This window comes from Trachemys scripta, chromosome 4 (genome assembly GCF_013100865.1).
Source record: "Trachemys scripta elegans isolate TJP31775 chromosome 4, CAS_Tse_1.0, whole genome shotgun sequence".
Taxonomy (NCBI): Eukaryota; Metazoa; Chordata; order Testudines; family Emydidae; genus Trachemys; species Trachemys scripta.
In genome coordinates this window covers 137,451,187-137,476,854 of record NC_048301.1, presented here as the reverse complement: position 1 = coordinate 137,476,854, position 25,668 = coordinate 137,451,187, and the positions used below count along the sequence as shown (strand labels likewise).

General features: G+C 50.5%; 2 protein-coding genes across 3 annotated transcripts in view; one reads left to right on the top strand and one right to left on the bottom strand.

Moving 5' to 3' along the window:
• The first annotated feature begins 1,998 nt into the window (after positions 1-1,998).
• ADIPOR1 (adiponectin receptor 1) lies at positions 1,999-21,859 on the top strand. Of its 2 annotated transcripts, none has more exons than XM_034767778.1 (8): positions 1,999-2,113; positions 8,973-9,154; positions 10,546-10,668; positions 11,789-11,960; positions 15,743-15,929; positions 16,768-16,955; positions 19,660-19,853; positions 21,000-21,859. In XM_034767778.1, exons 2-8 carry the CDS (start codon positions 8,978-8,980, stop codon positions 21,126-21,128), a joined length of 1,170 nt encoding a protein of 389 aa, XP_034623669.1. In that variant the 5' UTR covers positions 1,999-2,113; positions 8,973-8,977; the 3' UTR covers positions 21,129-21,859. The 2 variants fall into 2 exon arrangements, with proteins under 2 accessions (XP_034623669.1, XP_034623668.1); XM_034767777.1 differs by having other exon boundaries at positions 8,973-9,223.
• A 2,608-nt stretch (positions 21,860-24,467) lies between these two features.
• The window catches only part of TIMM17A (translocase of inner mitochondrial membrane 17A), a 32,140-nt gene continuing 30,939 nt past the window's right edge, over positions 24,468-25,668 (bottom strand). The window contains exon 6 of the mRNA XM_034767775.1: positions 24,468-25,078. Coding sequence (XP_034623666.1) covers positions 25,017-25,078 — 62 coding nt within the window. The 3' untranslated portion in view covers positions 24,468-25,016. The remainder of the gene's footprint in view (positions 25,079-25,668) is intronic.

Below are 25,668 nucleotides of genomic sequence, written 5' to 3'. Positions count from 1 at the left end.
TCAATGCCTACTTTGCTTCAGTCTTCTCACAAAAATATAATGTGCGGATGACTGCCGAAGTTCCCATAGACAATAAAGGGGAAAGGATGCAGATTGGGATAAGTAAAGAACATGTCAGAGATCTTCTGACCAATGAATTCAAATTAGTGGGGCCGGATACTGTTTGCCCAAGGGTACTGAATGAATTAGCTGAAGAAATCTCAGAGCCACTGGCAATAATTACAAACTCATGGATGACAGGAGAAATCCCAGAACACTGGAGAAGGGCTAATCTTTAAAAAAGGAGGAGCTGGGGAACTACAGACCGGTCAGGCTGACCTCGATACCTGGGAATTTACTAGAATAATGTATAAAATATTCAATTTGCAAATACCTGGAGGATGAAGGGGTGATCACTAGCAGCCAGCCTGGGTCTACCAAGAACAAATCATGCCAAACCAGCTTAATTTCCTTTTTTGACACAGTAACTGGTTTGGTGGATAGGGGAAATGCAGTGGACATAATAAACCTGGACTTCAGCGAGGCTTCTGACGTAGTCCCACGTGACTTTCTGAGAGGTAAGCTGGAGAGATGTGGGCTGGACAGAATTACCATTAAGTGGATACATAAGTGGTTAAACAACTGCAAATAATGATGTCATATTGGAGGGAGGTCTCATGTGGGGTCCACAGGGATCTTTCTGGGTCCGGTGTTAACATCTTTTTATTAATGACTTGGCTGTGTCAAATTTGCAGATGACATAAGGCTGGGGAGGGGATTGCCAACACTTTGGAGGATACAGCTAAAATTCAGAGGGAATGTGAGAAATTGGAGAACAAGATTATAGACAACAAAATTAAATTTAACAAAGACAGATGTGAGGTGCTACACTTAGGGAAGAAAAACAAAATGCACCCTTACAAAATGGGGGATAACCAGCTTGGCAGCAGCACTGCTGAGAAGGATGTGGGAGCTGTGGTGGATCACAACCTCAAGATGAGTCAGCAATGTGATGTTGTTGCAAAAAAAGCAAATGCAATTTTAGGTTGCATTAACAGAGGCATAGCGTGCAAGTCATGGGAGGCGATAGTACTGCTCTACTCGGTGCTGGTTAGGCCTCAGCTGGAGTACGGAGTCCAGTTTTGGTCACCAATGTCTAGAAAGGCTGTAGAGAAACTGGAAAGGATCCAGAGGTGAGTGACAAAGATGATCAGAGGGATGAACAGAAGCCATAGGCGCAATGGCTGAAGGAACTGGCTATGTGTAGTTTGGAAAAGAGGAGATTAAGGGGGGGGCCTGATAATGGTCTTCAGATACAAAGAGGGAGAAAAGTTGTTCTCTCTTGCCACAGAGGGCAAGACAAGCAGCGATGGGGTCAAACTACAGCACAGCAGATTAGATTAAACCTCAGGGAACGCACCTGTCAAAGCAGCAGGGCGACGGGACAAACCAGAGGGAGGCTGTGGAAGCTCCTTCGCTAGAGGGTTTCACAAGGCAGCTGGAGCATCTGCCTGGTGTGGGTGAGACACAACCAGACGAGCTGACCGCGCGGGCCCGTCTCACGCCCTGGTCTAGGTGGGAGTCTCTGAGCCGGCCTCAAGCCGGCCTCACTCCGGGCCTGGGGCCCAGCGCTCCCACAAGCCCCGCCCTGCCAGGTACAGGCCCGGCCTCGCCCGCGGCCGCTGCGTCCGGCCTTGGAGGAGAAGGGGGATAAGCGCCAACGGCCCCGCCCCCAGGAGAGTCAAACGCGGCAGCCAGCGCGAGGAGCCAGGCTGAGGGACTCTGCCCGCAGCTCCGCGAGAGGCAGGACGGGGCGGAGCCAGGAAGCAGCTCCCAGCACAGCGCACGCACCCGTCCAAAAGCTGCTCCGGCAGTCGGGGCGCAGAAACAGCCCACGTGACTCACGCAGCCACTCACACCAACCCAGGGGATACCTGCGGCCACTCAGGAGGAAGCTCATGCCTTGACCACTGCAGCCTTACGCCCCCCCCTTCCAGCGGAAGTGCTGGTGCCTTGAGTCACGTGCCGTGTAGGGTGAGGGGTGATTCCTGCGGCGGAAGTGGCGTAAAGCCCAGGGCCATTTCCGGTATTGCCATTGCAGCCGGAGCCGCCGCCGCCCGGGATGTAGGGGCTGGTGAGTGCGGGCGGTGGGGGGAGGGGCGCGGGCCGACGCGTCCTACGGGCCCGTGGCGGGTGTTGGCCCGGGGGCTGCCTCTCCTCGGTGCTGGAGACCACGGTCCAGATCTCTCCTCGGGCCGCGCGTGACTTGCCCGGGGCGAGGCTGCCCCAGCTGGAATGACCCCTCGTCCCGCTTCCCTGAGCAGGACCCCCGTTAGCAGCGGGCGGGCTGGGTGCCCGAGGTAGCGGCACGTCTGGCCTGGGACGTGCTTATTGCTGCGGCCGCGGAGTGCGCTGGCCGCCCTGGGCCGTGGAAACGGGTCTGAGTGTGGAAGCAGGAGAGTCCGGCGCGGTCCCCTCCCCGCTGGCGAGGGAGACCCGCTTTCGAGCCGCACAGGGACCCCGTCAGGCCCGGTAGCACTCTGCGGACGTCAGCAGTTCTCCGGCTGCTCTGCTTCGGAGACCCGCATAGGTTGCATCAGGCCATTTAGGGATAGGTTCTTTCTTGGGAACAGTTCGCTTTAAAATCTGTGGAGCAACAACAGGATCTAAAAACGTCTTAAATGCGCGCGAGCAGCATATTTTATTTCACTTACTGAAAGGCATCTATGACAGAGACAAGCTGGGGGAAGTAATATCTTTTATTGGGCCAACTTCTGTTGGTTGAGAGACAAGCTTTCAAGCCACAACAGAGCTATAAAACTTCTCTCTCACTGACAGAAGTTGGTCCAATAGAAGATATTACCTCAATCATCTTATCTCTCGACTGCCTTGGGACTGACACAGGTACAATTACACTGCATGAAAGGCATCTGTGTCATGCAATGAAATTACAAAGAGAACACACTGAGAAATGCAAAGTCAGTGCCCCTAAAGATGTGAGGCATCCCTCATCCAAATGGAGCCAGTTTCCAGCAACACAAAGAATGGGGATGGCCCAATGTCAGACACCAAAAATAAAGGGAATGGCTTAAAAAAGCATAAGAACATAAGAGTGGCCATACTGGCTCAAACCAATGATTCAAACCAGTGACTGATCCATGGAAGGACCTTCCCTCTTATCACATGACAGCTTACTTTGCTTAAGAATCTGTGGTGAGGAACCTTGTCAAAGGTTTTCCAGCAACTCCCATTGGCCTGGAGCAGCAAACCGGGGCCAGTGGGAGCCGTGACTGGCCAAATCTGCGGACGCGGCAGGTAAACAAACCAGCCCGGCCTGCCAGGGGTTTTCCCTACACAAGTGGTGTCCCAAGTTTGGGAAACACTGGTCTATAAGATGCCACAGGACTTTTTGTCACTTTTTACAGAGCCAGACTAACACGGCTACCCCGCTGATACTTGACACCAGTGGATGTAGTGTACTTAGATTTTCAGAAAGCCTATTGACAAGGTCCCTCACCAAAGACTCTTAAGCAAAGTAAGCTGTCATGGGATAAGAGGGAAGGGTCCCCTCATGGATGGGTAACTGGTTAAAAGATAGGAAACAAAGGGGAAGAATTTTCAGTTTTCAGAATGGAGAGAGGTAAATAGTGGTGTCCCCCAGGGGTCTGTTCTGGGACCAGTCCTATTCAACATACTCATAAATGATCTGGAAAAAGGGGTAAACAGTGAGTGAGGTGGCAAAATTTGCCAATGATACAAAACTACTCAAGATAGTTAAGTCCTAAGCAGACTGCAAAGAGCTACAAAAGGGTCTCTCAAAACTGGGTGACTGGGCAACAAAATAGCAGATGAAATTCAGTGTTAATAAATGCAAAGAAATGCACATTGGAAAACATAATCCCAACTATACATATAAAATGATGGGGTCTAAATTAGCTGTTACCACTCAAAAGAAAGAGATCGTGGAGTCCTTGTGGATAGTTCTCTGAAAACATCCACTCAATGTGCAGCAGCAGTCAAAAAAGTGAACAGAATGTTGGAAATAATTAAGAAAAGGATAGATAAAATAGAAAATATCATATCGCCTCTATATAAATCTATCGTATGCCCATATCTTGAATACTGCCTGCAGATGTGGTTGCCCCATCTCAAAAAAGATATATTGGAAAAGGTTCAGAAAAGGGCAAAAAAAATTATTAGGGGTATGGAACGGCTTCCATATGAGAAGAGATTAATAAGACTGGGACTTTTCAGCTTGGAAAAGAAATAACTAAGGGTGGATATGATAGAGGTCTATAAAATCATGACTTGTGTGGAGAAAATAAATAAGCAAGTGTTATTTACTCGTCATAACAAAAGAACTAGAGGTCACCCAATGAAATTAATAGGGAGCAGGTTTAAAACAGAAAGAAGTATTTTTTCACACAACGCACAGTCAACCTGTGGAACTCCTTGCCAGAGGATGTTGTGAAGGCCAAGACTATAACAGGGTTCAAAAAAGAACAAGATAAGTTCATGGAGGATAGGTCCATCAATGCCCATTTTCCAGGATGGGCTGGGATGGTGTCCCTAGCTTCTGTTTTCCAGAAGCTGGGAATGGGCGGCAGAGGATGGATCACTTGATGATTACCTGTTCTGTTTGTTCCCTCTGGGGCACCTGGTATTGGCCACTGTCAGAAGACAGGATACTGGGCTAGATGGACCTTTAGTCTGACCCAGTGTGGCCGTTCTTACGTTAACTGTCTCACCTTTGTCCATATGATTGTTGAATCCAGGGCTTTGAAGCTGTGCTCCGCTCCAAAGCCCTGGTTGAATCCCTCAAAGAATTCTAAGAGATTGGTGAGGCATGACTTCCCTTTACAAAAGCCATGTTGATTCTTCCTCAACAAACTGTGTTCCTCTATGTGCCTGGTAAATCTATTCTTTCCTATAATTTCTACCAATTTGCCTGGTATTGAAATAAGACTTACCAGCCTGTAATTGCCAGGATCGCCTCTGGAGCCTTTTTCAAAAATTGGCGTCACTTTAGCTATCCTCCAGTCATCTGGTAAAGAAGCTGATTTAAGTGATAGGTTACACCCCACAGTTAGTAGGTCTACAGTTTCCTATTTGAGTTTCTTCAGAACTCTAGTGTGAATATCATCTGCTCCTGGTGATGTATTACTGTTTAATTTATTAATTTGTTCCAAAACCTTTTCTAATGACACCTCACTCTGGGAAAGCAGTCACGGAAAGGCCAGCTGAATGCATGGGGATTGCAGCCGGGTGCAAAGGCAGCCAGGGCTGAACATCTTATTGAACACCTGCTGAACAGAGGATTGAACCTACCTGCCAGAGAGTGCTACAGGAAATGGGAGTGGGGGGAGGAGGGGAAGGGGTTCTTTCAAGGCCTGAATGTACCTGATAGGGGACCCTGACCCTGCAAGAGGGAATTCTGCAAACAAGGTTGCTCAATGGAGTTCTGGCAAGTCCCATTAAGTCTGCCTCTGTGTGGTCTTGGCCCCTGACTCTTAAGGAGTGAGAATGGACCCAGCCCAGCAGCTAACTGTGTTGCATAGGGAAAGAAGAGCTCATTCAGGTACTCCAGGGTGTAGGAATAGCAGAGTTGGTTATTTTTTCTTAATTTACTATTTTCTCCACTTACATTATTGGGCAGTGTCAGCTGTTTGTGTATAAGGAGACAAGATGCTTAAGAGTTCGAATGGCCTCCCAGACTTTGCTGAGAGAGCGTTTCTGCAACACTCATTGCTGTATTTAAGTGTAGTCTGGTGGTCTCCTTTGGACTCATAATTCTAACCTGAGGCACCAAGGCCCTTCAGAGAGTTGCTTTGCCCAAATCTCAGATCTGTGTATTGGTTGGAGATAGAGCAGAGCTGGCTGGCTCCTTGTGCTTGCAGCAGTTCCTAATGGTTTGACTCTTTGCTTCAACATTAGAAAAGCCAAGTATATTCATAGAAACCAGGGTATTCCAGGGTCCAGGAGGGGATTGTGCCCCAAAGCAAAGAAAAGGTTTCTGGAGAGAAGAACAAAACCGTGTTTGTGTGTTCACTCTGTCCAACTGATGAGCTGCAAAACTGTCAGGGAGGCATATAGACCCAAGCACAAAACATACTTGCTCAATTCCTGTCATGATGGAAAACTTAACATCTTGTTCACCCATAAAGAGAGAACTTGTCCTGGCTGAGTAGAATTAATGCATAAGCCAGCTGTGCACATTACAGCCTATGGACTCAGGTCCCTGGACTGGTGTCTCCTTTTGTTTTGGGCTCTGATCCATTGACTGTTTTGTGCTGAATAAGATATGGAACCTTTTGTGAAACATGGGACTATCATGCAGCTGGGTTAGGATACTGGGGTTTGTGGGACTTGATACTGGGTTATTTTCTGAGCATTCTCAATGTGTACAGCACTATACAAAAGCAAATGTAGGGCCAAATTGGCCAAACTGGCATTTATGTCAGTGTAACTTATGTTGCTCGGGTGGGTGGAATATTCACAGCCCTGAGCGATGTAAGTTTTGCCGACATACGCAGTAGTGTAGACGTAGCCTAAGATGGATTCCTAACAGTGGGATGCTTTGCATAAGCTGCAGGTGGTGGCATGATATGTTTCCCTGGGGTTTGAAAGAGAGGGCGAATGCTTGTCACCCTGAGGTAAGAAAGTAGCCTGTGGGGTCAGATACCAACGGTGTGATTAAGGTGGCTCTCATGAGTGAGGGCTGAACGACATAGACAGCTGCTAGGCCATCATCCCCTGTGTCTACATCCTGAGCGTGAGCCCCTGAGCATCCAGCTTCTTGGTCCTCTCCTGAGCAGAAATGGCCAGTCGTGCCAAACCATGCTGGTTTTGTGGTGTGAAGTGATCTTGGCTAGTGAATAGAATGAGGCTGAAATCCTCATCCCTTCCGTCCTCACAATGCTACTTAACACTTTTCTAGTCATGTTCACAGGCACAGCGCTGTACAAATGCTGTTCCCTAAATGACTAATATGCCCAATTCATGAGGATCACCCGTGTCCTACAGAGTGGGAAAATAAGGTTCCAAGAGACTGAGACTTGGTGGAAGCCAGCAAGGGAACCCGTGGCAGAGCTGGGATCCTGGTGGCTCTGGTCTCCTGCTTTAACTGCTAGACCATGGGCTTTGCTTCACCTCTCTGGAGAAGTAGTTGAGTCTCTCCGCGTGGCTTATAATGATAAACGTATTTCCTTTGGTTTGGTGAACATTTCTCTTCTCATCTAATATCTCTGCCTTCTGATTTTCCATTGCCCATTTAAAGAGTACTCCCAAGTCCTCTCCTCTCTTCAGACTACGGGGTTCCACTTGGATGATCCTAGTTTATGGCAGATTCCCAGTGAAAACTCTGCTTTTGCCCATATCCTGTCACAGCATCCGGGTTGTGTTTAGAAATTCCAGTCCAGCGTGGTGGTATCCAGAAAACCAAGTGCACTTCCAAAGGTGCTGCCCTTATAGACCCACCCTCCCATGACACTGTTGATGCAGCACAGAAGGTTGTGGCTGCCATCTTGGGTTTGCTTCCTCTGGGAGTTGAGATTCCCTGGGCTCCTTTTAAAGCTTGGCTTTCTGTTACCAAGGCAGACTGGAATGGGGATAAAGGGGCCTGAAGCCAGGGAGAAGGAGATTCCAAATTGGGGGTTATGGGTTGCTTCCCCCTGGGGTGTTACCTCATGTGCTGGGGTATCACTGGGCCCACTGGTTCTACCAGTCTGGATTCCCATACACTGCCCTGCTGAGCCAGGCCCTCAAGCTTCCTCCAGTACACATCCAGCTGCAGAAAGACACAGACACTGAGATCAGCTCTGTGTGGGAGGACTCAGCTTGGGAATTGCCCAGCACTCATGTGCACACCCCCTCTGTAGTGTAAACCCAAAATTGTATTGTCTTGCACTGCACAGAGAACTGTACAGTGTAAACTCAGGAAATCTGCCCCCTCCCTCAGTGTGGAGGAAGATATGCACAGCTCCCCCCAGTTATGAATTCCACAGACTGGTTTCAGAATAAACAAAAACAAGTTTATTAACTACACAAGATAGATTTTAAGTGATTATAAGGGATAGCAAACAGATCAAAGTAGATTACCTTAGTAAATAAAAACGCGAACTGATCTTAACACACTAGATAGGTAGGATATAAATTAGCAAATTCTCACCCTGAGCGATAAACAGGCTGGCAGATTCTTAAGGCACAAGTTGCCTTGGCTTTCCCAGGCTTTCATTCACAGGCTAAAGATCCTTCTAGCCTGGGACCATCACTTCCCACAGTTCAGTCCTTGCCCCTCAGGTGTTTCCAGGTGTGTTGTTGCAGGGAGTGTGGGGTACCCTCATGATGTCACTGCCCTGCTTTTATATCTTCTTCCCACTTGCTGGAAAGCTCTTTTGCTGTAACCTGGGTCAAACAGTTCCAATTGTGTAGTGTTATCTCTGAGAGTTTTCTGTTGTACACAGTTCCTGGGGTAATCCTTGTGCTTGTGTGTATTTCCTCAATAAGCCATTAGCATTGTTTGGCCTTTTTACTGTTGTACCTGAAAGGCGGCTTGTGGGTGTTTTCAACCTCACAACGTGTTTCAGTAACACATACCTAGCCAAACTTCATATCTTCACATATGACAATGAGATGTTAAATGTCTAGCAGATCAAGACTTTTAGAATGATACCTCACAAGTCATACTTTGTATAAAACATATCCTAATTACATGACAGTGGTGAATATTGGGGTGTCAGGGTGTCAGAGGGGGGTTGGGAATTTCCAGTTCTCATGAACTCTGAATGGGTCCATGCACAGAGTACAGCTGCACCTTGCAAGCATCAGAGCTGCCACTATGGGCACTGAGTTGAGGAGTTGGCTCTTGTAGATGCTCTCATCAGTGTTGGCCAAGGCAGTAAGTTGTAAAGCGTTGGGTCACTTGGTGTGGCAGATTTGGGTTTGAATGGAAGGGGGCAGGCCTGCAATGTCACTTGTCTTGTTTTTATTTCTAGTGTGAATGTTCAAGAACACAGAAACTCAAGACCCTTTGTGTGTTGACCAGATGTCGTCCCGCAAAGGGTCAGCAACCAGCCAAGGAAATGGACTTTCCAACAGCAGCCGAGAAGGAGACGATTTGGAGCTGGCAGAACTGGGGCCGCTGCTAGAGGAGAAGGGAGACCAGGGAGCAGCCAGCGTAAGCCACAATCCAATGGAGTGTCCCCAAGCGGGGCAGCTGCTGGGATCTGCAAACCAAACCCATTCGGTGCTTTTTCTTCCTATAAATTGCTTCCAATCAGTCCTGTTGAATGTGCCCTGTACGCCCTAGAGTTACAGACAGATATACTCCTAGTTATTTAGGCTCTCAACACTGTCCTTGCAGATTAACCCAGAAATCTGCCTGTAATCCCATTAGCAGCATGGTGCATGGAAGTGTGGGGCTTTGGGCTCCCTACAATAGACCCTGACCCTTGTCATCCCTTTACACCAGTGCACAGTGGGGGTGAAAATGGACTGAATCTGAATGGTGAGGATTTGCACCCACTCTATGTTGTTCAGAGTGATGACATGTCAGAAAATCTGTCCTGGAAATCTTATTCCATTGCATAGAAGGTAATCTGTCATAAGCAAACAACCCCTCGCACCCCAGTGTGCTCCTGTTTTCTGGGGTGGAGGGAGAGGGCCGGCTCCAGGCACCAATGTAGCAAGCTGGTGCTTGGGGCGGCACATGGAAGGGGGCTGCACGTCCGGCTCTTCGGCGGCAATTCAGCAGCGGGTCCCTCAGCGGGAAGGACCTGCCGCCGAACTGCCGCTGAAGAATGAAGCGGCGGCAGTAGAGTGGCAGTGGAAGTGCCGCAGATCGCGATCACGGCTTTTTTTTTTTTTTTTGGCTGCTTGGGGCAGCAAAAACCCTGGAGCTGGCCCTGCGGAGGGAGGAGGGTGAACTGGGCTCAGCCAGCCTTCAACAAATCTCGCCCCATAGCATCAGCCAAGGAGCACCCTCTGCACGCCTGCTGACAGCACTGCCTGCAGGTGAACAGGGTGCACTGCAGGAGTTCTAAGGAGCATTCTTATTGGTTCACCTGCTTTTGTGGCTTCTAAGCTAACAAGTATCTTCTAATACTTGCTGCCCCTATCTATTACTAACATGTTCACAGCAGCCTCTGCTTTAGGTGTGCAGTGAAAAGGGGCCGCCTGTGTTCTTTAATGGTTCTGCTTCGGCTGGTACCTGGCCTATTTCCTGGGCTCACTTCCCTGGCTAGAGCAGAGTGGCCATTTCAGGCTGCACCCTGGACTGTAAAGAAGGAAACTCCTCCATTCTAATCCTTGTTCTAAACAAAACTGAATCTGGGATTAGCCTTTCTGTGTGCGGTTAAGACAGTACCATGATGCAAAAGCAGTGGTGACTGGGGAGTCTTCCATCTCTCCCCTCTCAGAAGGGCTGCGGCTGCAGCACCTATATATTCTAAGGGTTCACACCCCTCTTGGTTGGAATATACTTGCTGTTTTCTAAGTTCCCCACATCTTGATGGTCCGTCTCTCTGGTGGGTTGTGGCCTGTGACAAATAATGGCATCTCTCCCTTTAGGCCAAGGAGCAGCCATGCACAGCGCCGCAGGAGGAGGAGGAGGAGGAGGAGGTGGTTCGCGTGCTGACTCTACCTCTGCAGGCTCATCACGCTATGGAAAAGATGGAGGAATTTGTGTATAAGGTACTGTCAGCTCATGGCAGCCGATGGAGGACAGCTGCCAGGGCTCTGGGCCGCTGTCCTCTGCTGTGACAGAGTCTGAGGCATTGTGCTGGGTCTGCATTGGGGTTAATCTTCCTTGTTAGGAGGACACCATGAATGTGGGTGACTATATCCAGTGCACTGGGGTTCCCCCTAGCATGGGCAGGGGGCCTGAGCCAAGAGCTTAACAAATTTTCAACTGCAAGGCCAAGAGGAATGGAAAGTGAACAGCAGCACCTCTGAAATGCTGTTTCTCCTTCCCGTCCTTGCTGTCTGTGCACCTGAGAAGCCCTCTACAGCCAGCAGTGACCCCGGGTGCTGTATGGAGAATGCCAAGGACCTGACAGGTGGAACAATCTAGGTGTATCTAGTGCATGTGACAGTGAGGGCTATCCATATCTGGCAGGGGCAAGTGTGGTGCAAACCCCTGCCCTAATCTAGCTCGGCGGGGCCCCTCTGATCTGTCCTGGGGTCTGGAGCACTGGCTGCTACCTGTCCAGTATTGCTGTGGTGTGCCTTGGGGACTAAGCAGAAGCTCCTGTACTCACTCACACACCTGTGGAGCCATGGGAGAGAAGGGCTAGTGCAGCGATTGCTGGGGCCAGGATGAAAACGTGGTCCCAGGGCGCTCCTGTATGAACTCCGTTGGGGTTTTTGTCACAATGTCCCGTAAGAGCTGTCCCGTCGCCTGTCGTGGCTCAGCTGACCGTTTTGCTTGTTAAGGTGATGAAGGGCCAAATTCTGAGGGTGCTGGTCTCAGTCAGTCCCAGGGTATTGAGTGTGGGGAAGGCCCCGCACTCTGCAGGATTTGGCCCTTTATGGGCATCCTGTGGGTATTTGCAAAGCATTTAATTTTGCAACAACGGAACTTGCTCTTGAGTTATCATGTCCTCTGAAGAGAGAAGGCTGGGCCAGTTCAGTACTTAACTCACAGAAGAGACTGACTGGTTCTGTGTGGTTTTCAGCTTGACTTTCACAGCGATGGGCACCATGGAAACAACAGCTAGCAGTCACGGGGATAGGAGTGGCTCTGGAGCAGGTGCCATGCCTGGCCGGGGGCCGCCAGTCAGGGTAACCGACTGCGTGGGTTGATGTGTTGCAGGTGTGGGAAGGGCGCTGGAGGGTGATTCCCTATGATGTGCTCCCAGACTGGCTGAAAGATAACGATTACCTCTTGCATGGACACAGACCCCCTATGCCGTCCTTCAGAGCTTGCTTCAAGAGCATCTTTCGAATACACACCGAGACGGGCAACATCTGGACTCACTTACTAGGTGACTGAGGGGGAGCTCTATCCTTGGGGCTGATGAGTACGGCTGTGGCCCCACAAGCATGCCCTGCTCAGGACAGAGACCTCACAAGCCAAGGTCCTGGCCTCAGAGGACTCAGGCTGACTCTAGTGGATGCCTTTTACCAGGGGAAAAGTTTCACTCAGTGTCATCTGTCACATAAACAGTCAAGGGCGGGACGGGGTGTCCTGTTCTCCCCGCATCCTCCCTCTGCTTTCTCTTTAGTGGGCAGGAAGAAGAGGAGAATTCCTCCCCGGCGAGGGGATGAAGGGAGCTTGGTATGGGCCTGTCATGTCTGCGCCCTCAATCAGAGGGGCAGAGAGATCCCCTGGGAGTTATTTTGTCTTCCCCAAAGGGCTGGATACACTGCCAGGGCAGCAAACCTGTCTGTCTAGGAGCTCGGGCCCCCATGCTGCCTCCAAATCATTCCACTGGCCAGTGCTGGTAGACTATTTCAGGGCCCGGGTCACTCTTGGGTTCCCATGGCCTGTTGTGCCAGATCCTCCGCTGGGCTGGGGTGGTAGCCATTTGAGCCCTGTGTGGGGCTAGTGTAGATCCCTGAAGGACCCACTGCCATAATAGCAGGAGCAGGTGGGAGTCCTGCGCAGGACTCTAGTAGCCATGTTCTCACTACATGCACTGAGTGAGTGTGGAGCTGGCAGAGCGTTAACCCATTGGACTCTCAGGGGATGGACATAGGGATTACTGTGGGGCGCTGGTGAGGATTAACCACTGTGAACAGACACATCTGTGTTCAGAGTCTGACAGACCTGCAGGGCTCACGGAAGGGGAAGGTGGGCGCTGTTCCCATAGAGAACAGTGAAGAATGTCTGTCCCCCCCACAGTGGGAGAATGGGAGCTGTTTGGTGCTGAGCCCTCTGTGCTCCCTAGAGCCTCACTTTGTGCTGCGTGGCGGGTTGGGTGCCCCCATTCAGATGTACTGCTCTGTCACTAGGAAGCCAGAAATGAGGAACCAGAAGCTCTCGCCTCACCTGGCACAGAACACACCTTGTCAGGGTCAGAGTGGGCATGTCCCATCAGGGTGTATAGCCTCTTCGTCTGGCCAGGGATCCAGGCTTGGCATCCGTGCTGAGCACCAGACAAGTAGTTGGATTCACTTTAGGGATTATGTTGCTGTCATTGCTGCCAGGGTGCACTTGACCTTTGGGTGAGGGCCATGTGTGGGGAGAACAGGCCACTCCCTTTCCCTAGCATCAAAAGGCAAAGAGGGATCTGACCCCTTAGGCCAACTGAGACTGTTCATGCTCTCCTAGAACCTGTTACGGTGGGCACCAGCTTATTGTCTGGCAGCTGGCACAATGGTGATCTGTCAGTTCTCAGCTGTGCTCATCCAGTGTCCTCAGAGCTGGACCGGCTCGAGGAAGGGGTGCAGTCAAGTAAATGTAACTGCCAGGCAGTCGATAGCTCCCAGCGCCCCACATGGGACTGCCGCCTGATGTGCTGAGACTACCTCAGAGCCAGTTTTCCCTGCCAGCTTGGGACTTCAGTACCCTGTCTTGTTGAGCCAAACACAGACCCAGGTCTGAACCACATCCCCCAAAAGTTGCAGACTTAACTGAAAACAGCTTAAGAAGTGCTCCTGTCTCTAGCACCCATGCACCCAGCTCCCAATGGGATCCAAACCCCAAATAAATCTGTTTTACTCTGTATAAAGCTTATACAGGGTAAACTCATAAATTGTCCGCCCTCTATAACACTGATAGAGAGATATGCACAGCTGTTTGCTCCCTCCAAGTATTAGTCACTAACTCTGCGTTCAGTAATAAGCAAAAAGTGATTTTATTAAGTATAAAAAAGTAGGAGTTAAGTGGTTCCAAGTAATAACAGACAGAACAAAGTAAGTTACCAAGCAAAATAAAACAAAACCATGCAAGTCTAAGCCTAATACATTAAGAAACTGATTACAGATAAATCTCATCCTCAGAGATGTTCCCATAAGCTTATTTCACAGATTAGACTCCTTTCTAGTCTGGGCCCAATCTTTTCTCTGGTACAGTCCTTGTTCCACCTCAGGTGGTAGCTAGGGGATTTCTCATGACTGCAGCCTCCTTTGTTCTGTTCCACCCCCTTATATAGCTTTGGCACAAGGCGGGAATCTTTTGTCTCTCTGGGTCCCCACCCCTCCTCCTAAATGGAAAAGCCCCAGGTTTAAGATGGATTCCAGTACCAGGTGACATGGTAACATGTCCTGTGAGACCCCAAGCCTTCATTCTTCCTGGCCTGACTCTCAGGAAGGCTTGCAAGTAAACAGAGCCATTTACAACCAATTGTCCTAGTTGATGGGAGCCATAAAGATTTCAAACCACCATTAATGGCCCACACTTTGCATAATTACAATAGGACCTCAGAGTTGTATTTCATATTTCTAGTTTCATATACAAGAATGATATATACATACAAATAGGATGAACACACTCAGTAGATTATAAGCTTTGTAATGATACCTTACAAGAGACCTTTTGCATGAAGCATATTCCAGTTACATTATATTCACGCTCATTAGCATATTTTCATAAAATCATATGGAGTTCAACATCACAGTCTGCTCTCCTGGGTGGACAGCACGAGGGTCAGGGCCTTTCCAGGGGAACCCGGGCAGAGGCAGATTTTGCTCGTGGCCTTTGACTGGAGGTGCAGCTCAGTGTACCCAGGGCTACTAATGATAGTCAGATTCGCAGTTCCTCCTGTAGGGAGGAAAGTATGTCACAGATTCAATGAATTAGCTCACAACAGCAACATTCCTGCTATTCAACCAGCACTGAGGGCCAGGTGCAGACTGAAGCCATGTTAAAACAATTCCGAGTCAGACCACTCATCTGGCCATGCTAACCACATCACATGCCATCTGCCTTCTAGCTCTGCAGGCAGTGGTCCCTCTTGGCTCCAGATGTTTGAGGCAAAAATGAGCTCTTCCATCAAGTACCCAGAGGGTGTGCCGAGCCCTGCTGCCCATGGGGACTGGATCATTTGTGCTTTTATCTCCAAGTGGGCCTCATCCTCCAATACAGGTCCTGGAGCCATTTGGCAGTGCTACAGAATGCTCTTCAAGGCCTTCCAGAAGGTCCAGGCAGGGAAAGGCTGCATGCGTGAGCCCGTCCTGTCCGGAGCAGCTGGGACAATGTGTCCTCAGCATGGTCTGGAACTGAGTGGTGTCTGTATCAGTGGCCAGTCTGGCAGTCGAATGTCAGCACAAATGGGGCATGCAGGGCCCAGGCCCAAGCTCCCAGACCCCAAGACATAGTGTTGCTAAGGCCTCTGGGGGAAGGAGCACCTCAAACGACTCCTCTCATCTCCCCTCCCCCAGGAGCAGAACTGATGAGTGTGGCAGGGAGTGCCACACATCTCTCTCTAGAGGCTACTGGATCTTTGGAGAATAAGTAAGGCAGCCTGGACCTTCCCCACTGCTATCCCCCCAAACGGGTTTGGCCCCTCCAAGGCAGCAGAGTGGAATGCGTGTTGCACTGGGCATAGCAACACATTGCTGCAGGCCCTGCCAGGGAGATCCAGACTAGCCCCTATGCAGCTTTTCTTGTTCCCAGGGCAGCTACCGAGTTCCCCTGTTAACAGTGTGACCCTTCTGTGCTGCTCTCTCCTGGCGCAGGCAGGGATTACAAAGACCCTTGGTGTTGATTTTCCCCAGGTCTGCTGTGAAACGCTGGCTCACTGCCATTGCACAGGCGCTCCCTTGGGCAGCTGTTGGAAGTGGCTCCTGCTGGCTGACTGACTCTTTGGTGTGTTGGCTGCAGGTTTTGTGTTGTTCCTCTTCTTGGGGATTCTGACCATGCTCAGACCCAACATGTACTTCATGGCCCCTCTTCAGGAGAAGGTGGTGTTCGGGATGTTCTTCCTTGGAGCAGTGCTATGCCTCAGCTTTTCCTGGCTTTTCCACACCGTCTACTGTCACTCGGAGAAGGTCTCTCGGACATTTTCAAAGTGAGTCAGCTGCAGCAAAACAACCACAAAACTGTGTTCAGCAGCAGCAGCTGCTAACTCCTGGTCGTGTCCTAGCATCAGGCTGACCTAGAGGAAACCTAGCCCAGCCTTAGCCTTCCAGGCATTGAATAACATAGTGTGCGAGGCTTTTGGAGCGGACCTTGCTCAGGCTAGTCTGCCAAAGGGATTTACCTACCAGGTGCTGCTTTGCACAGCACTAAGATCGGGGTGGGGGGGGGAAGGGGGATGGAGTGGGGGAGAAGATTGTTCTTTAGAACAGGCTTTGCTGTGGTGCCCTTAGCTAAAATGCCTTGATGTGCCATGGGATGTTACACAGCTGCTGCTCTTCACCCGAGCACTGGCTGCATTTCAGTGGGGAAGTGATTCCCATGTGTATCATTTGCAAGCACTTGGGGATGAAAGAAGCTGTCAACATTCCTGTGAAAACAAGGGCTAAGAGCTACTGCATCCCACTGAGGTTGTGCCAGTGCTTGTCCTGTCCATGCTGTCACAAAACAGTTAGAAAACTGCACAGACACACCTAATTCTGCTCACGCCTTTACCGCCCAGACAGACCCACCCTCCTACGCTTCTGCTCCACAAACTCACTTGGGACGCAAACAGAAGCGCCCACAATACATTGCTACAGTTCTTCCCAGTCACACTCCCCCTAGCTAGGCCTACAGACATAGGTAGGGTCACAAAGTCTGGAGGGCTACAGCTGGAGAGCCAGCAGTTGGGCTGCGAGAACGGGAGCTGAGGGTGTAAACGTGCCAGAGTGAGGGGAGTGCACTTCCAAACTGACCCCTGGGTTTCTCTCTCTGTGTCTGTGTTCTAGATTGGATTACTCAGGAATAGCACTGCTGATTATGGGGAGCTTTGTCCCCTGGCTCTATTACTCGTTCTACTGCTCACCGCAGCCTCGGCTCATCTACCTCTCCATTGTCTGTGTCCTGGGCATCTCCGCAATCATTGTCGCTCAGTGGGACCGGTTTGCAACCCCCAAGCACAGACAGACCAGAGCAGGTAGGAACGCTTTTCATTCAGCCACAAGCTGCTCAGCTGGCGTTAGAGGATGTTGACTCGGTAGCATGCTGACCAGGGGGCAAGTCAGTGCATTGTGGTTTCCCAGCCACCCCTCCCAGGTCAGTGCAGCACATTAAAGGCAGGAGCAAACCATGAAGTGAGGGCCTGGCCCAGATCCTGAACTTTCCCCCAGGTGAGGCGTGTTCAGCATGGGGTCTGGCTGCTCTTGCATTGCCGGTTGGAGCACAACTAGGCAGGGGCTCCAGCTCAGTGAGGGGCAGGCGCCGGGGGAAATGGACTGACCTAGGATAGCAGGACGCAGGCTGGCCATGCTGCAGGGAGGGGGCCCGCGAGCCACAGTGCTGAGCACAGCAGATGCGGTAGCTGTGGCGAGAACAGAGAGCCTTTGGGAAGGAGGCGCGTTCTAGAGTATCCATTGGCTGATAGCACCAGGCGCTGCCTCTTCAGGCCTCTGACAGAAAGGCACCATGTCACCCCGCTCTGTGCTAATGCACAGTTGTTCCTGATGTCCCCCATGGGGCTGCCACATGGTACATCTCACCAGCTGGGCTACCTCCAGCGCCCAGGGAGCAATGGATCCTCAGGGGGCTAGAAGGATCTTGGTTCCACCATTTCAGTGTCTGTCCTGTTCAAGCAGTTGCCAGGATACCCACCCTGGCTTCCAGCAAGGAAAGGGTTACAGCCTAGAGGACACAAAGTTGGGGTGAGAGCTGCTGGGTCTATGTCTAGCAGGGGAATCATTCCCCACTGAGAACAAGCTAACCAGTTTTCAGCTGTACTGCAAGACAATTCCCATGCTCTGGCTCCAAGTGCCCTCGGCACCAGTAACTGCTGCGACTGGCAAAGCCAACCCGGCTTGAGGCATGGGGGCAGGGTCGGGGGTGGGGGGGAGGAGAGAGAAGAAGAGATAAAAGCAGATGTCCCTGGTGAATGCTGCTCTGGGAAAGGCTCCCTGGACAAAGTCACAACCTCTGGCAGCAATTCCGCAGCTCCTGCTCCCCTTGGAGGGTTACCAGCTCTCAGCCGGTCAAGGGGCTCCCAGCCCCAGCAGAGAGGAAAACCCCTGGGCTCACTAAACCAGTGGTTTTCAACCAGGGCTCTGAGGCCCCCTGGGGGGCTGTGAGGTTTCAGGGGGTTCCTCAAGCAGGACCAGCATTAGACTTGCTGGGGCCCAGGGCAGAAAGCGGAAGCTTCACCGCATGGGTCTAAAGCCCGGGGCCCTGAGCCCCGCCCCCCGGGTCTGAAGTCGACATCTGAGCAAAGTAGCTTTGTGTGGGGCCCTGTGCCATGGAGCCCCAGGCAGCTGCCCTGTTTGCTACCCCCTAACACTGGTCCTGGCTTTTATATGCAGAAAACCAGTTGTTGTGGCACAGGCGGGCCACAGAGTTTTTATATCATGTCGGGGAAGCCTCATTAAGAAAAAGGTCTAGACTCCCTGCACTAGACGACTTCCATCCACCTCCAGGCCTCAGTGCTAAGCAGGCTGACTAGCCTCCCACTGTGGCCCGATCCTGAACAAGGATCACAAGAACCCTGTGCTGCCTGCAGTCTGTTTCAAGTGAGCCCGAGTCTCCCAGTTCAGGGTGACTCTGACAATGGACGATTCGCGGCACAGCCAGGAGTGGGACAGTCCTGGGGGAAGCAGCCAGGACTCCGGCTGGGGCAGGAAGCACGGGAACATTCATTTAAGCTATATCTAAGTGAAAACTACCTGTGCCTTCTGGACTAGTAAACGTCCAACACTAGCCATCGCTGCCAGGTGGCAGAGCCCTGCATCTGCCCTGTGGCTGTCGGAGGGAAATGTATGTTGCCCTTAACTCTGTAACAGCAGCTCAGGACCGAGGCTGGCCAGATACAGCTGTCACACTGGAATGCTTCAGGCCCTTCTCCTGCTCTTCTCACTAGAGCTGGGTTGTGGAGGCTTGGCTCAGCATACCCAAATCAAGAGCAGATGTGTCTGTCAGTCATTGATCCCAGTTCCTAGGGGCCTGCCCTTCTCCCTCCATAGGCAGCCTTTGTGGCAACTTGGAGGGATGTGGGAGCTATCTATCCCAGAGCGGTCAGTCCAGCGACTCTCTCCAGCACTCAACTCCCTCCTGGCCTAGAGGAGACCTGCATTCTGCTCTCGTGGGAGCTGCGGGGCAGCCTCCGGCTCAGGTGCCTTGGCTGTATTTTGAATGAAGGCTGAGGGTGTGACGAACTGGGACTGTTCTTAATGTGGTCTTTGAATGCTGAGTGGGGAGTGTTGGCTGGGAAGGCAGGGGAGTGTGGCTAGGATGGTCTGCATGGGGGGATGGGAGACTGGCCGAGGAAAGATACCTGAGCATGTAACATGAGAACCCAGGAAGGGGTTAGAGGCCAGGTGACACCTTTGCCCGGGAAACTGAACAAAGGGTGGGGGGAGAGTTTCAGAGCTGGCTGGTGGAATGGCTGGGGGGCAGATGGGGCTCTGACCTCCCAAGGGGGCTCTGGTGCCCTGGGACCCCAAGATGGACCTAACTGAGGGGGTCCTGTTGTCTGTGCCTGCAAGACCTGTCTTGGACTGTGTCCCTGTTGTCTAAATAAACCTTCTGCTTTACTGGCTGGCTGAGAGTCATGGTGAATCGCAGGAAGCCGGGGGTGCAGGGCCTTGTGTCCCCTCCACGCTCCGTGACAGAGGGCTCTCTCTCTCTCTTTCCCCCAGGGGTATTTTTGGGGCTGGGGCTGAGTGGCGTTGTGCCCACCATGCACTTCACCATCGCTGAAGGGTTTGTGAAAGCCACCACCGTGGGCCAGATGGGCTGGTTCTTCCTCATGGCTGTGATGTACATAACAGGAGCAGGGCTGTATGCTGCCCGCATCCCAGAGCGCTTCTTTCCTGGCAAGTTTGACATCTGGGTGAGTACAGCCTTTGCTGGGGGCATGGAAAGAGCCTGCCTTCTCCTTGAGGGGTATCCTGCTGAGAAAGCCAGGAGAAGTGGTGCTAGATGCACTCCAGAGCGCAGCCTGGGGCTGGACCCAGAGCTTCTGGGTTAGACTCATCTGGGACAGCTCTGGGATGTGGTGCTCTGCTGGGTAATGAAGGGCAGATTGTGAAGAGAGCAAGAGGGGCAAAAGAGAAGGCAGGGGTAGCCTGTGGTTCCAGGACTCAGCATGCAGTGCAGCCTTGCTGTTTAGATCAGGCTGGAGCAGTGCATGTGGGGATTTGTAGTCTCCATGGGCCAGTAACAAGTGCTGTTACTGACCCTAAAGCTCTCCAGTCCTTGGGTCTGTGGCCTCCCATTGGCTTCTTCAAAATGGACCTCTTACATCCCTTGCTTATTGCCTTTTGAGGCTGAAGTAGTGTTTCTTTTCCAGGGGAAGTGATTTCCCATTGCCCCAGCCTTTCCAGGGGAACCCAAACTGAGCTCGGCGAGCCAGACAGCTTCAGCAGTGGAGCCAGCTGTGCTCAGGGAGTTGCCCTGCCTAGGTCGTCTGCGGGCTTTGCAGCCCAAACCATCTAGGTCCCTCTTTCAGAATTGTAGGTCATGTCTACTGATATCTTGGCCCCAGTATGTATTTCAAACTGAAAGTTCGAAGGCCAGTGGGTTCCTTCCTGCAGCTCTTAGCTGCTGTCGGGGGCTAATTTCAGAGGGACTTGACTTTGCCATCCACTCCAGCTCCAGGGAAGGCAGTTGGCTCCGCTCCCCTCAATTTAGCTTGGCTTGTGGTTCCACACTTATATACGCAGAGGAATGTACCTCTATGTCCCAGGCAATTTTAGTTCCAATAGGGTGAGATAAATGGCCCGTTTCAAATAGAATCTCCCTTTATCCTGAGTATTGAGTTTTTTCTCCTGGCATTGAGATGTAAACTACCAGATAAGCAATGGGTTGAACCAGTAGGTCATGACTAGAGGCACTGAAAGGACCCCTGACCAGTCTGCCTGGTTTGTGATGCTGTAATATACATGGAGCTCTGACCATTCAGGACAGGACTCACCTTTTGTGGTTGTTGGCTTCTTGCTGGTCTAACTTTTAAGGGCTTTATCTCACCTTCCCACAGTTCCAGTCGCATCAGATCTTCCACGTGCTGGTGGTGGCTGCAGCCTTTGTCCACTTCTATGGAGTCTCAAACTTGCAAGAATTTCGCTATGGACTCGAAGGGGGATGTACGGACGACTCTCTGCTCTGAGAACATCTAATGACTTTAGTACCAGCTTCCTAAGTGCTTTTTTAAACTACTTCTTTGCTAAAATCAAAGGAAGACTCTCAACTCTTTGGGTTTTTTGTTTTGTTTTTTTAAGAGGATGTTCTCCAGCAAAGTCCATAATGACCAAATCCTTGCCCCGTCTCCGAGTGATTTGCTGGACATTGCCAATGGTGTCCAATAGGAAGAAGCACGTTCAACTATTAGCCCTTCCTGGGGAATAAAAACCCTCCTCCACCACACAGTGTTCTAATCACATTAGGATTTTCTGTCTAATGCAGAAATTCTGTTTCTGAAAGCCAGGGGTGCAGATTGCCTGCTCCCCAGCACAGAAGTGTGGCCCCATTTTTAGCCCAGTTCTGGAGAGACAGGAAACCCATGTATTAGTCCATGGTCTGGGTCTCCTCCATATCTGAAGGAGTAACCTGCCTCTTTCCTGAGGACTGGCCCCAGAGCCTGCAGTGCTAATGAACAGGGGCTGTTCACAGGTTCATGTAACTTACCTTTTAACTATCTTTTTCTTGACACAGTAATGTAAATGGAATAAGAGACTATTTAATATTTAATACTAAGCTTTAAAGAGAGACTTGGTGCCACTTCAATGCGTCTGCCTATGAGCTGTTTGTGGTAACACAGGAGGGTCAGGACAGTATTTTAGGGGAATGTAGAGCTGCTGTAGCTGACTGAAATAAAAAGGTCAATAGTTATTGTCATGCTGGGAGCCTCCGTGTCCTGGTTTGTCAGGTGTCAGCACCAGGCACTGCCAACGGTGAGAATGGAAAGGTGGCTCCTGCTGAGGCTGGTGTGGAGCCTGCAGCTAAGCCAATGGGGGTCTGCTGCTGCGCTGTGAGTCCGGACCAGGCCACGAGCACACTGCTGAGAGCAGAGACTGCAAGTTTGGCAAAATGGTGATAAGGGGGGACTTCAACTAACCTGCTCAAATAGCATAGCAGCTCCAAATTCCTCAACCCATTCAACGATTGCTTCTTGCAGCAGGAGAGACTGACTTGTCAGTAACACGCAGGGGTTGGGTCAGGAAGTAATAGCAGCTTAGCCACTAAATAATGGTGGCCTGGCCTATTATCCAGTTCAGCATTGTAGGTTCGGTGCCAGAACCTTTAGAAAGGAAAATTCTACTACAGTGAGACAGCTCATTGCAAAGGCCCTAAACTCAAAAATGAAGGAAGTAAAATTCTTCATGTGGCATAGATGCTACGTAAGGAAACAATAGGATAGTCTCTGAAGATGTGTGTACCGCTGAACAAAGAGAAGCAGCAGGGCAAGAAGTAAACTATCTGGCTAAAGGTCAGGGGGCTTGAGGTTATCTGAGCCAAGAGCTCCTTTGCAATGTGGAAATCTAGCCCCAGTGAAGCCAATATCTGTGGCCTGCATTGTGCAGGAGGTCAGACTAGATGATCATAATGGTCCCTTCTGACCTTAAAATCTATGATTCTATGAAAAAGGAGCATAAACTACACCTGGCAAGATAAGTGGAATGAGCAGGGCTAAGCTAGAATTCAAAAAGCTAACACAAAACACACCTTCATTGTGGATGAGAAGCAGGAAGAGCTAGATCCACAAAGCTACTTGGGGCAAGTCGACACTACAGCGCTACATCAGCACAGCTGCAGGACATGTGGTGCAGACCCCCTGTGCCCAGGGGAGAGCACACCCCCAACGGCATTATTACGCCACCTTGGTGAGAAGCAGAAGCTATGTTGGTGGGGGAGCAGCTCCTGCGGACAGCGTGACACTTGTCTCGCTTGGGGAAGGGGGGTGGCTTTTACACTCCCCTGAGCGACATAAGGTATATCGACTTAGGCAGCTTAGCATCTCAGGGCAGGTCTACACTGTCCACTCAAACCCATGACTGAGCTGCTGCTGGGGCCTTAATGCAACCCTACAGCTAATGAGCTGCACAGAGCCCTCTGTGAAGCCACCCTGTTAGCATTCTCAGACTAGGGCTTCCCACCCCAGTCCCACAGGTGTTCTCTGAGCATGCCCGGGCAGGAATGTGGATGTGCATACAGACCCTGGCATAGGGGGAGAAAATGGGGAACCCTGGGAATAGAAGGGCAGAGCCGCTGGTCTGGGGAGAGAGTGTATGGACCCCTGGTATGAGAGGGAGGGAGGAAGGAGGTGGCCACACATGGAGCCCAAAGCATGATGGGAGGAGTTGCGGGGAGTCCCTAAAATAAAGGGGGATGGGAGGGAGAGAAATGGAGGCGTGTCAGGAGCCCCTGGCATGGGTGGAGAACCCAGCCTGCAGAAGTTAGGGAGCATGTGACCCTTAATGATGATGTGGAAATGTGAGGTGACAGAATTTACACCTAGATCCACAAAGAGACTTCAGTGCTGAATTGTTTGTTCAAGCCCCTCTGACAGTTGGTTCTCAAAACCACCACTGAGCTACCACCTAACCCCTGAGGTGCTTAAGTTCCACTGGTGGGCCTGACCCAACCCATGGCTGAACACGTGACCCCTCATGCTGAAAATGCAGCCCTGCCAGCCTTGAAGCAGGATTCTCAACTCGTGTTGACCTGCCCATCTCAGCAGCAGAGCCTGATCCTGCAGGTGTTCTGGGAACATGCCTAAGACCTGGTGGCTGTCTGTCACAAGGGATGGCCGGAGGGTGTCTGTGCCCCAGTTTAGTGGTCAGGACACTCACATGGGCTGTGGGAGACCCAAGTTAGATTCCTGCTCTGCCAGATTTGGAGCACCTGCTTGAAGCCAGCTCTCCCCCAGCCTGAGTGAGTCCCCTCTCCGCCAGGCTCTTGGTTATAACATGGTGGTTTTGTGTCAGAAAGCATTTAGTTCTGTAGATCGGTCAGGACTAGAGGGCCATGAGCAACACCAGGGTGATCGAACCAAGCTAGGTGAATGAGCAACATGATAGCAGATTAAATTCAGGTGATGCCTGCTGAAGAGGAAATGTGTCATCAGAATGGATGTTGATAAATTGCGGAGGGTTCAGCGAAGAGCTACAAGAGTGATTAAAGGATTAGAACACCTGCCTCACAGTGAGAGACTCAAGGAGCTCCATCTATTTAGTTTAACCAAATGAAGGCTAAAGGGTAACTGGATCACAGTCTGTAGGTACCTTCTCAGGGACCCAAAATGTGATAATGAGCTTCTGTTTGAGCAGACAAAGGAAGAGTGCGATCCACTGGCTGGAACTGAAGCTAAACAAATTGAGACTAGAATGAAGGTGCAAATGTTTAACAGTGAGGGAATTAACCATGGGAACAACTCACCAAGGATCATGGTGGATAGTCCATCACTGGCAATTTTAAATCAAGATTGTCTGTTTTTCTAAAAGCTCTGTTCAAGTTCAAACAGGAATGAAGTCACGACAGTCCCATGGCCTGTGTTATACAGGAGGCCAGCCCAGATATGCCCAGCTAGGTCCTCTGGCCTTGGAAGCTATGAACACACTTCAGCGGATCCAAAATTAACTGTCACGTGAGGAAAAAGACTGGTTCATCCCAGTGCACACCTCACTGCACACACCATCTCACTGTGCAGCTGTGGCCAAACGAAGCACACAAAATATTAGGCGGTAAAAGGAACAGGATGGAGAGTAATAAAGAGAATATCATTATTAGTAGCAACTGCACAAGTGGTGCAGTAATGAGGGGAAAAGGTTCAGCAATATAAAGTAAGGCGCTAAAACAGAAATGTATAAGTAAAAGAAAAGTCTGCAAAGGGTTTAGAGAGACATCACACATATTTTAGCCATTCGGTAGCTTTGGAGTCAGCTGTGTGGAGTCTGGAAAGGCAGGCCAGCACAAGATGAGCAGCCATTCAGTAGGTATGCAGCATTGTAGCTGCAATGCAGTGAGCAGAGGGCTGTTCTTGAGACCCCAGGTGTGGTCATTTGCCTCTGAACTGGGGAACAATGCTGCTTTGTTGTTGTCCTGCACGCTGAGAGAGCCCTGGGGAGAAACAAAAGCAGCAAACAGCAGGCCGAATTTAGACAATCCGGATCCCAGTTATGGTGGTACTGAGTGGTACTCATTAGTTCTTCACTCTCCATTTGTCAACTCAATATTATAATGCCATTATATAAATAAATACTGTGTGTGGTACTAGTCCCCCAGCTCAGAAAGGATATTGAAGCAGCAGAGGGGGTTCAGAGGAAGGCAAGGAGAATGAAGAGGGACTTAGAAAAACTCTCCTCCAAAGAGAGGTTGAAAAGCCTGGGATTATTACAGTAGAAAGGTGACAAATAGAAGCAGACATGCTAAAAATATACAAACTAATGCCTGGTCAAGAAAAGGGAGAATGGGAGCTTCTGTTCTCTCTGTCTCATACCATAAGGAAAAGGGACAGTCAATGCAATTAAAAGGATGCAAATTCAAAACTGATAAAAGGAAATACTTTTTTTACACAGCATGTAATTAAACTGCAGAACTCACTGCTAGAGGAAGTTACTATTTAGCAATACTCAAAGGGAGCTTGGGCATGTATGTGGCTAATGACAAGTGTTAGAATAGTTTGCTTTAAAAATAAAGTTTTGGCTGAG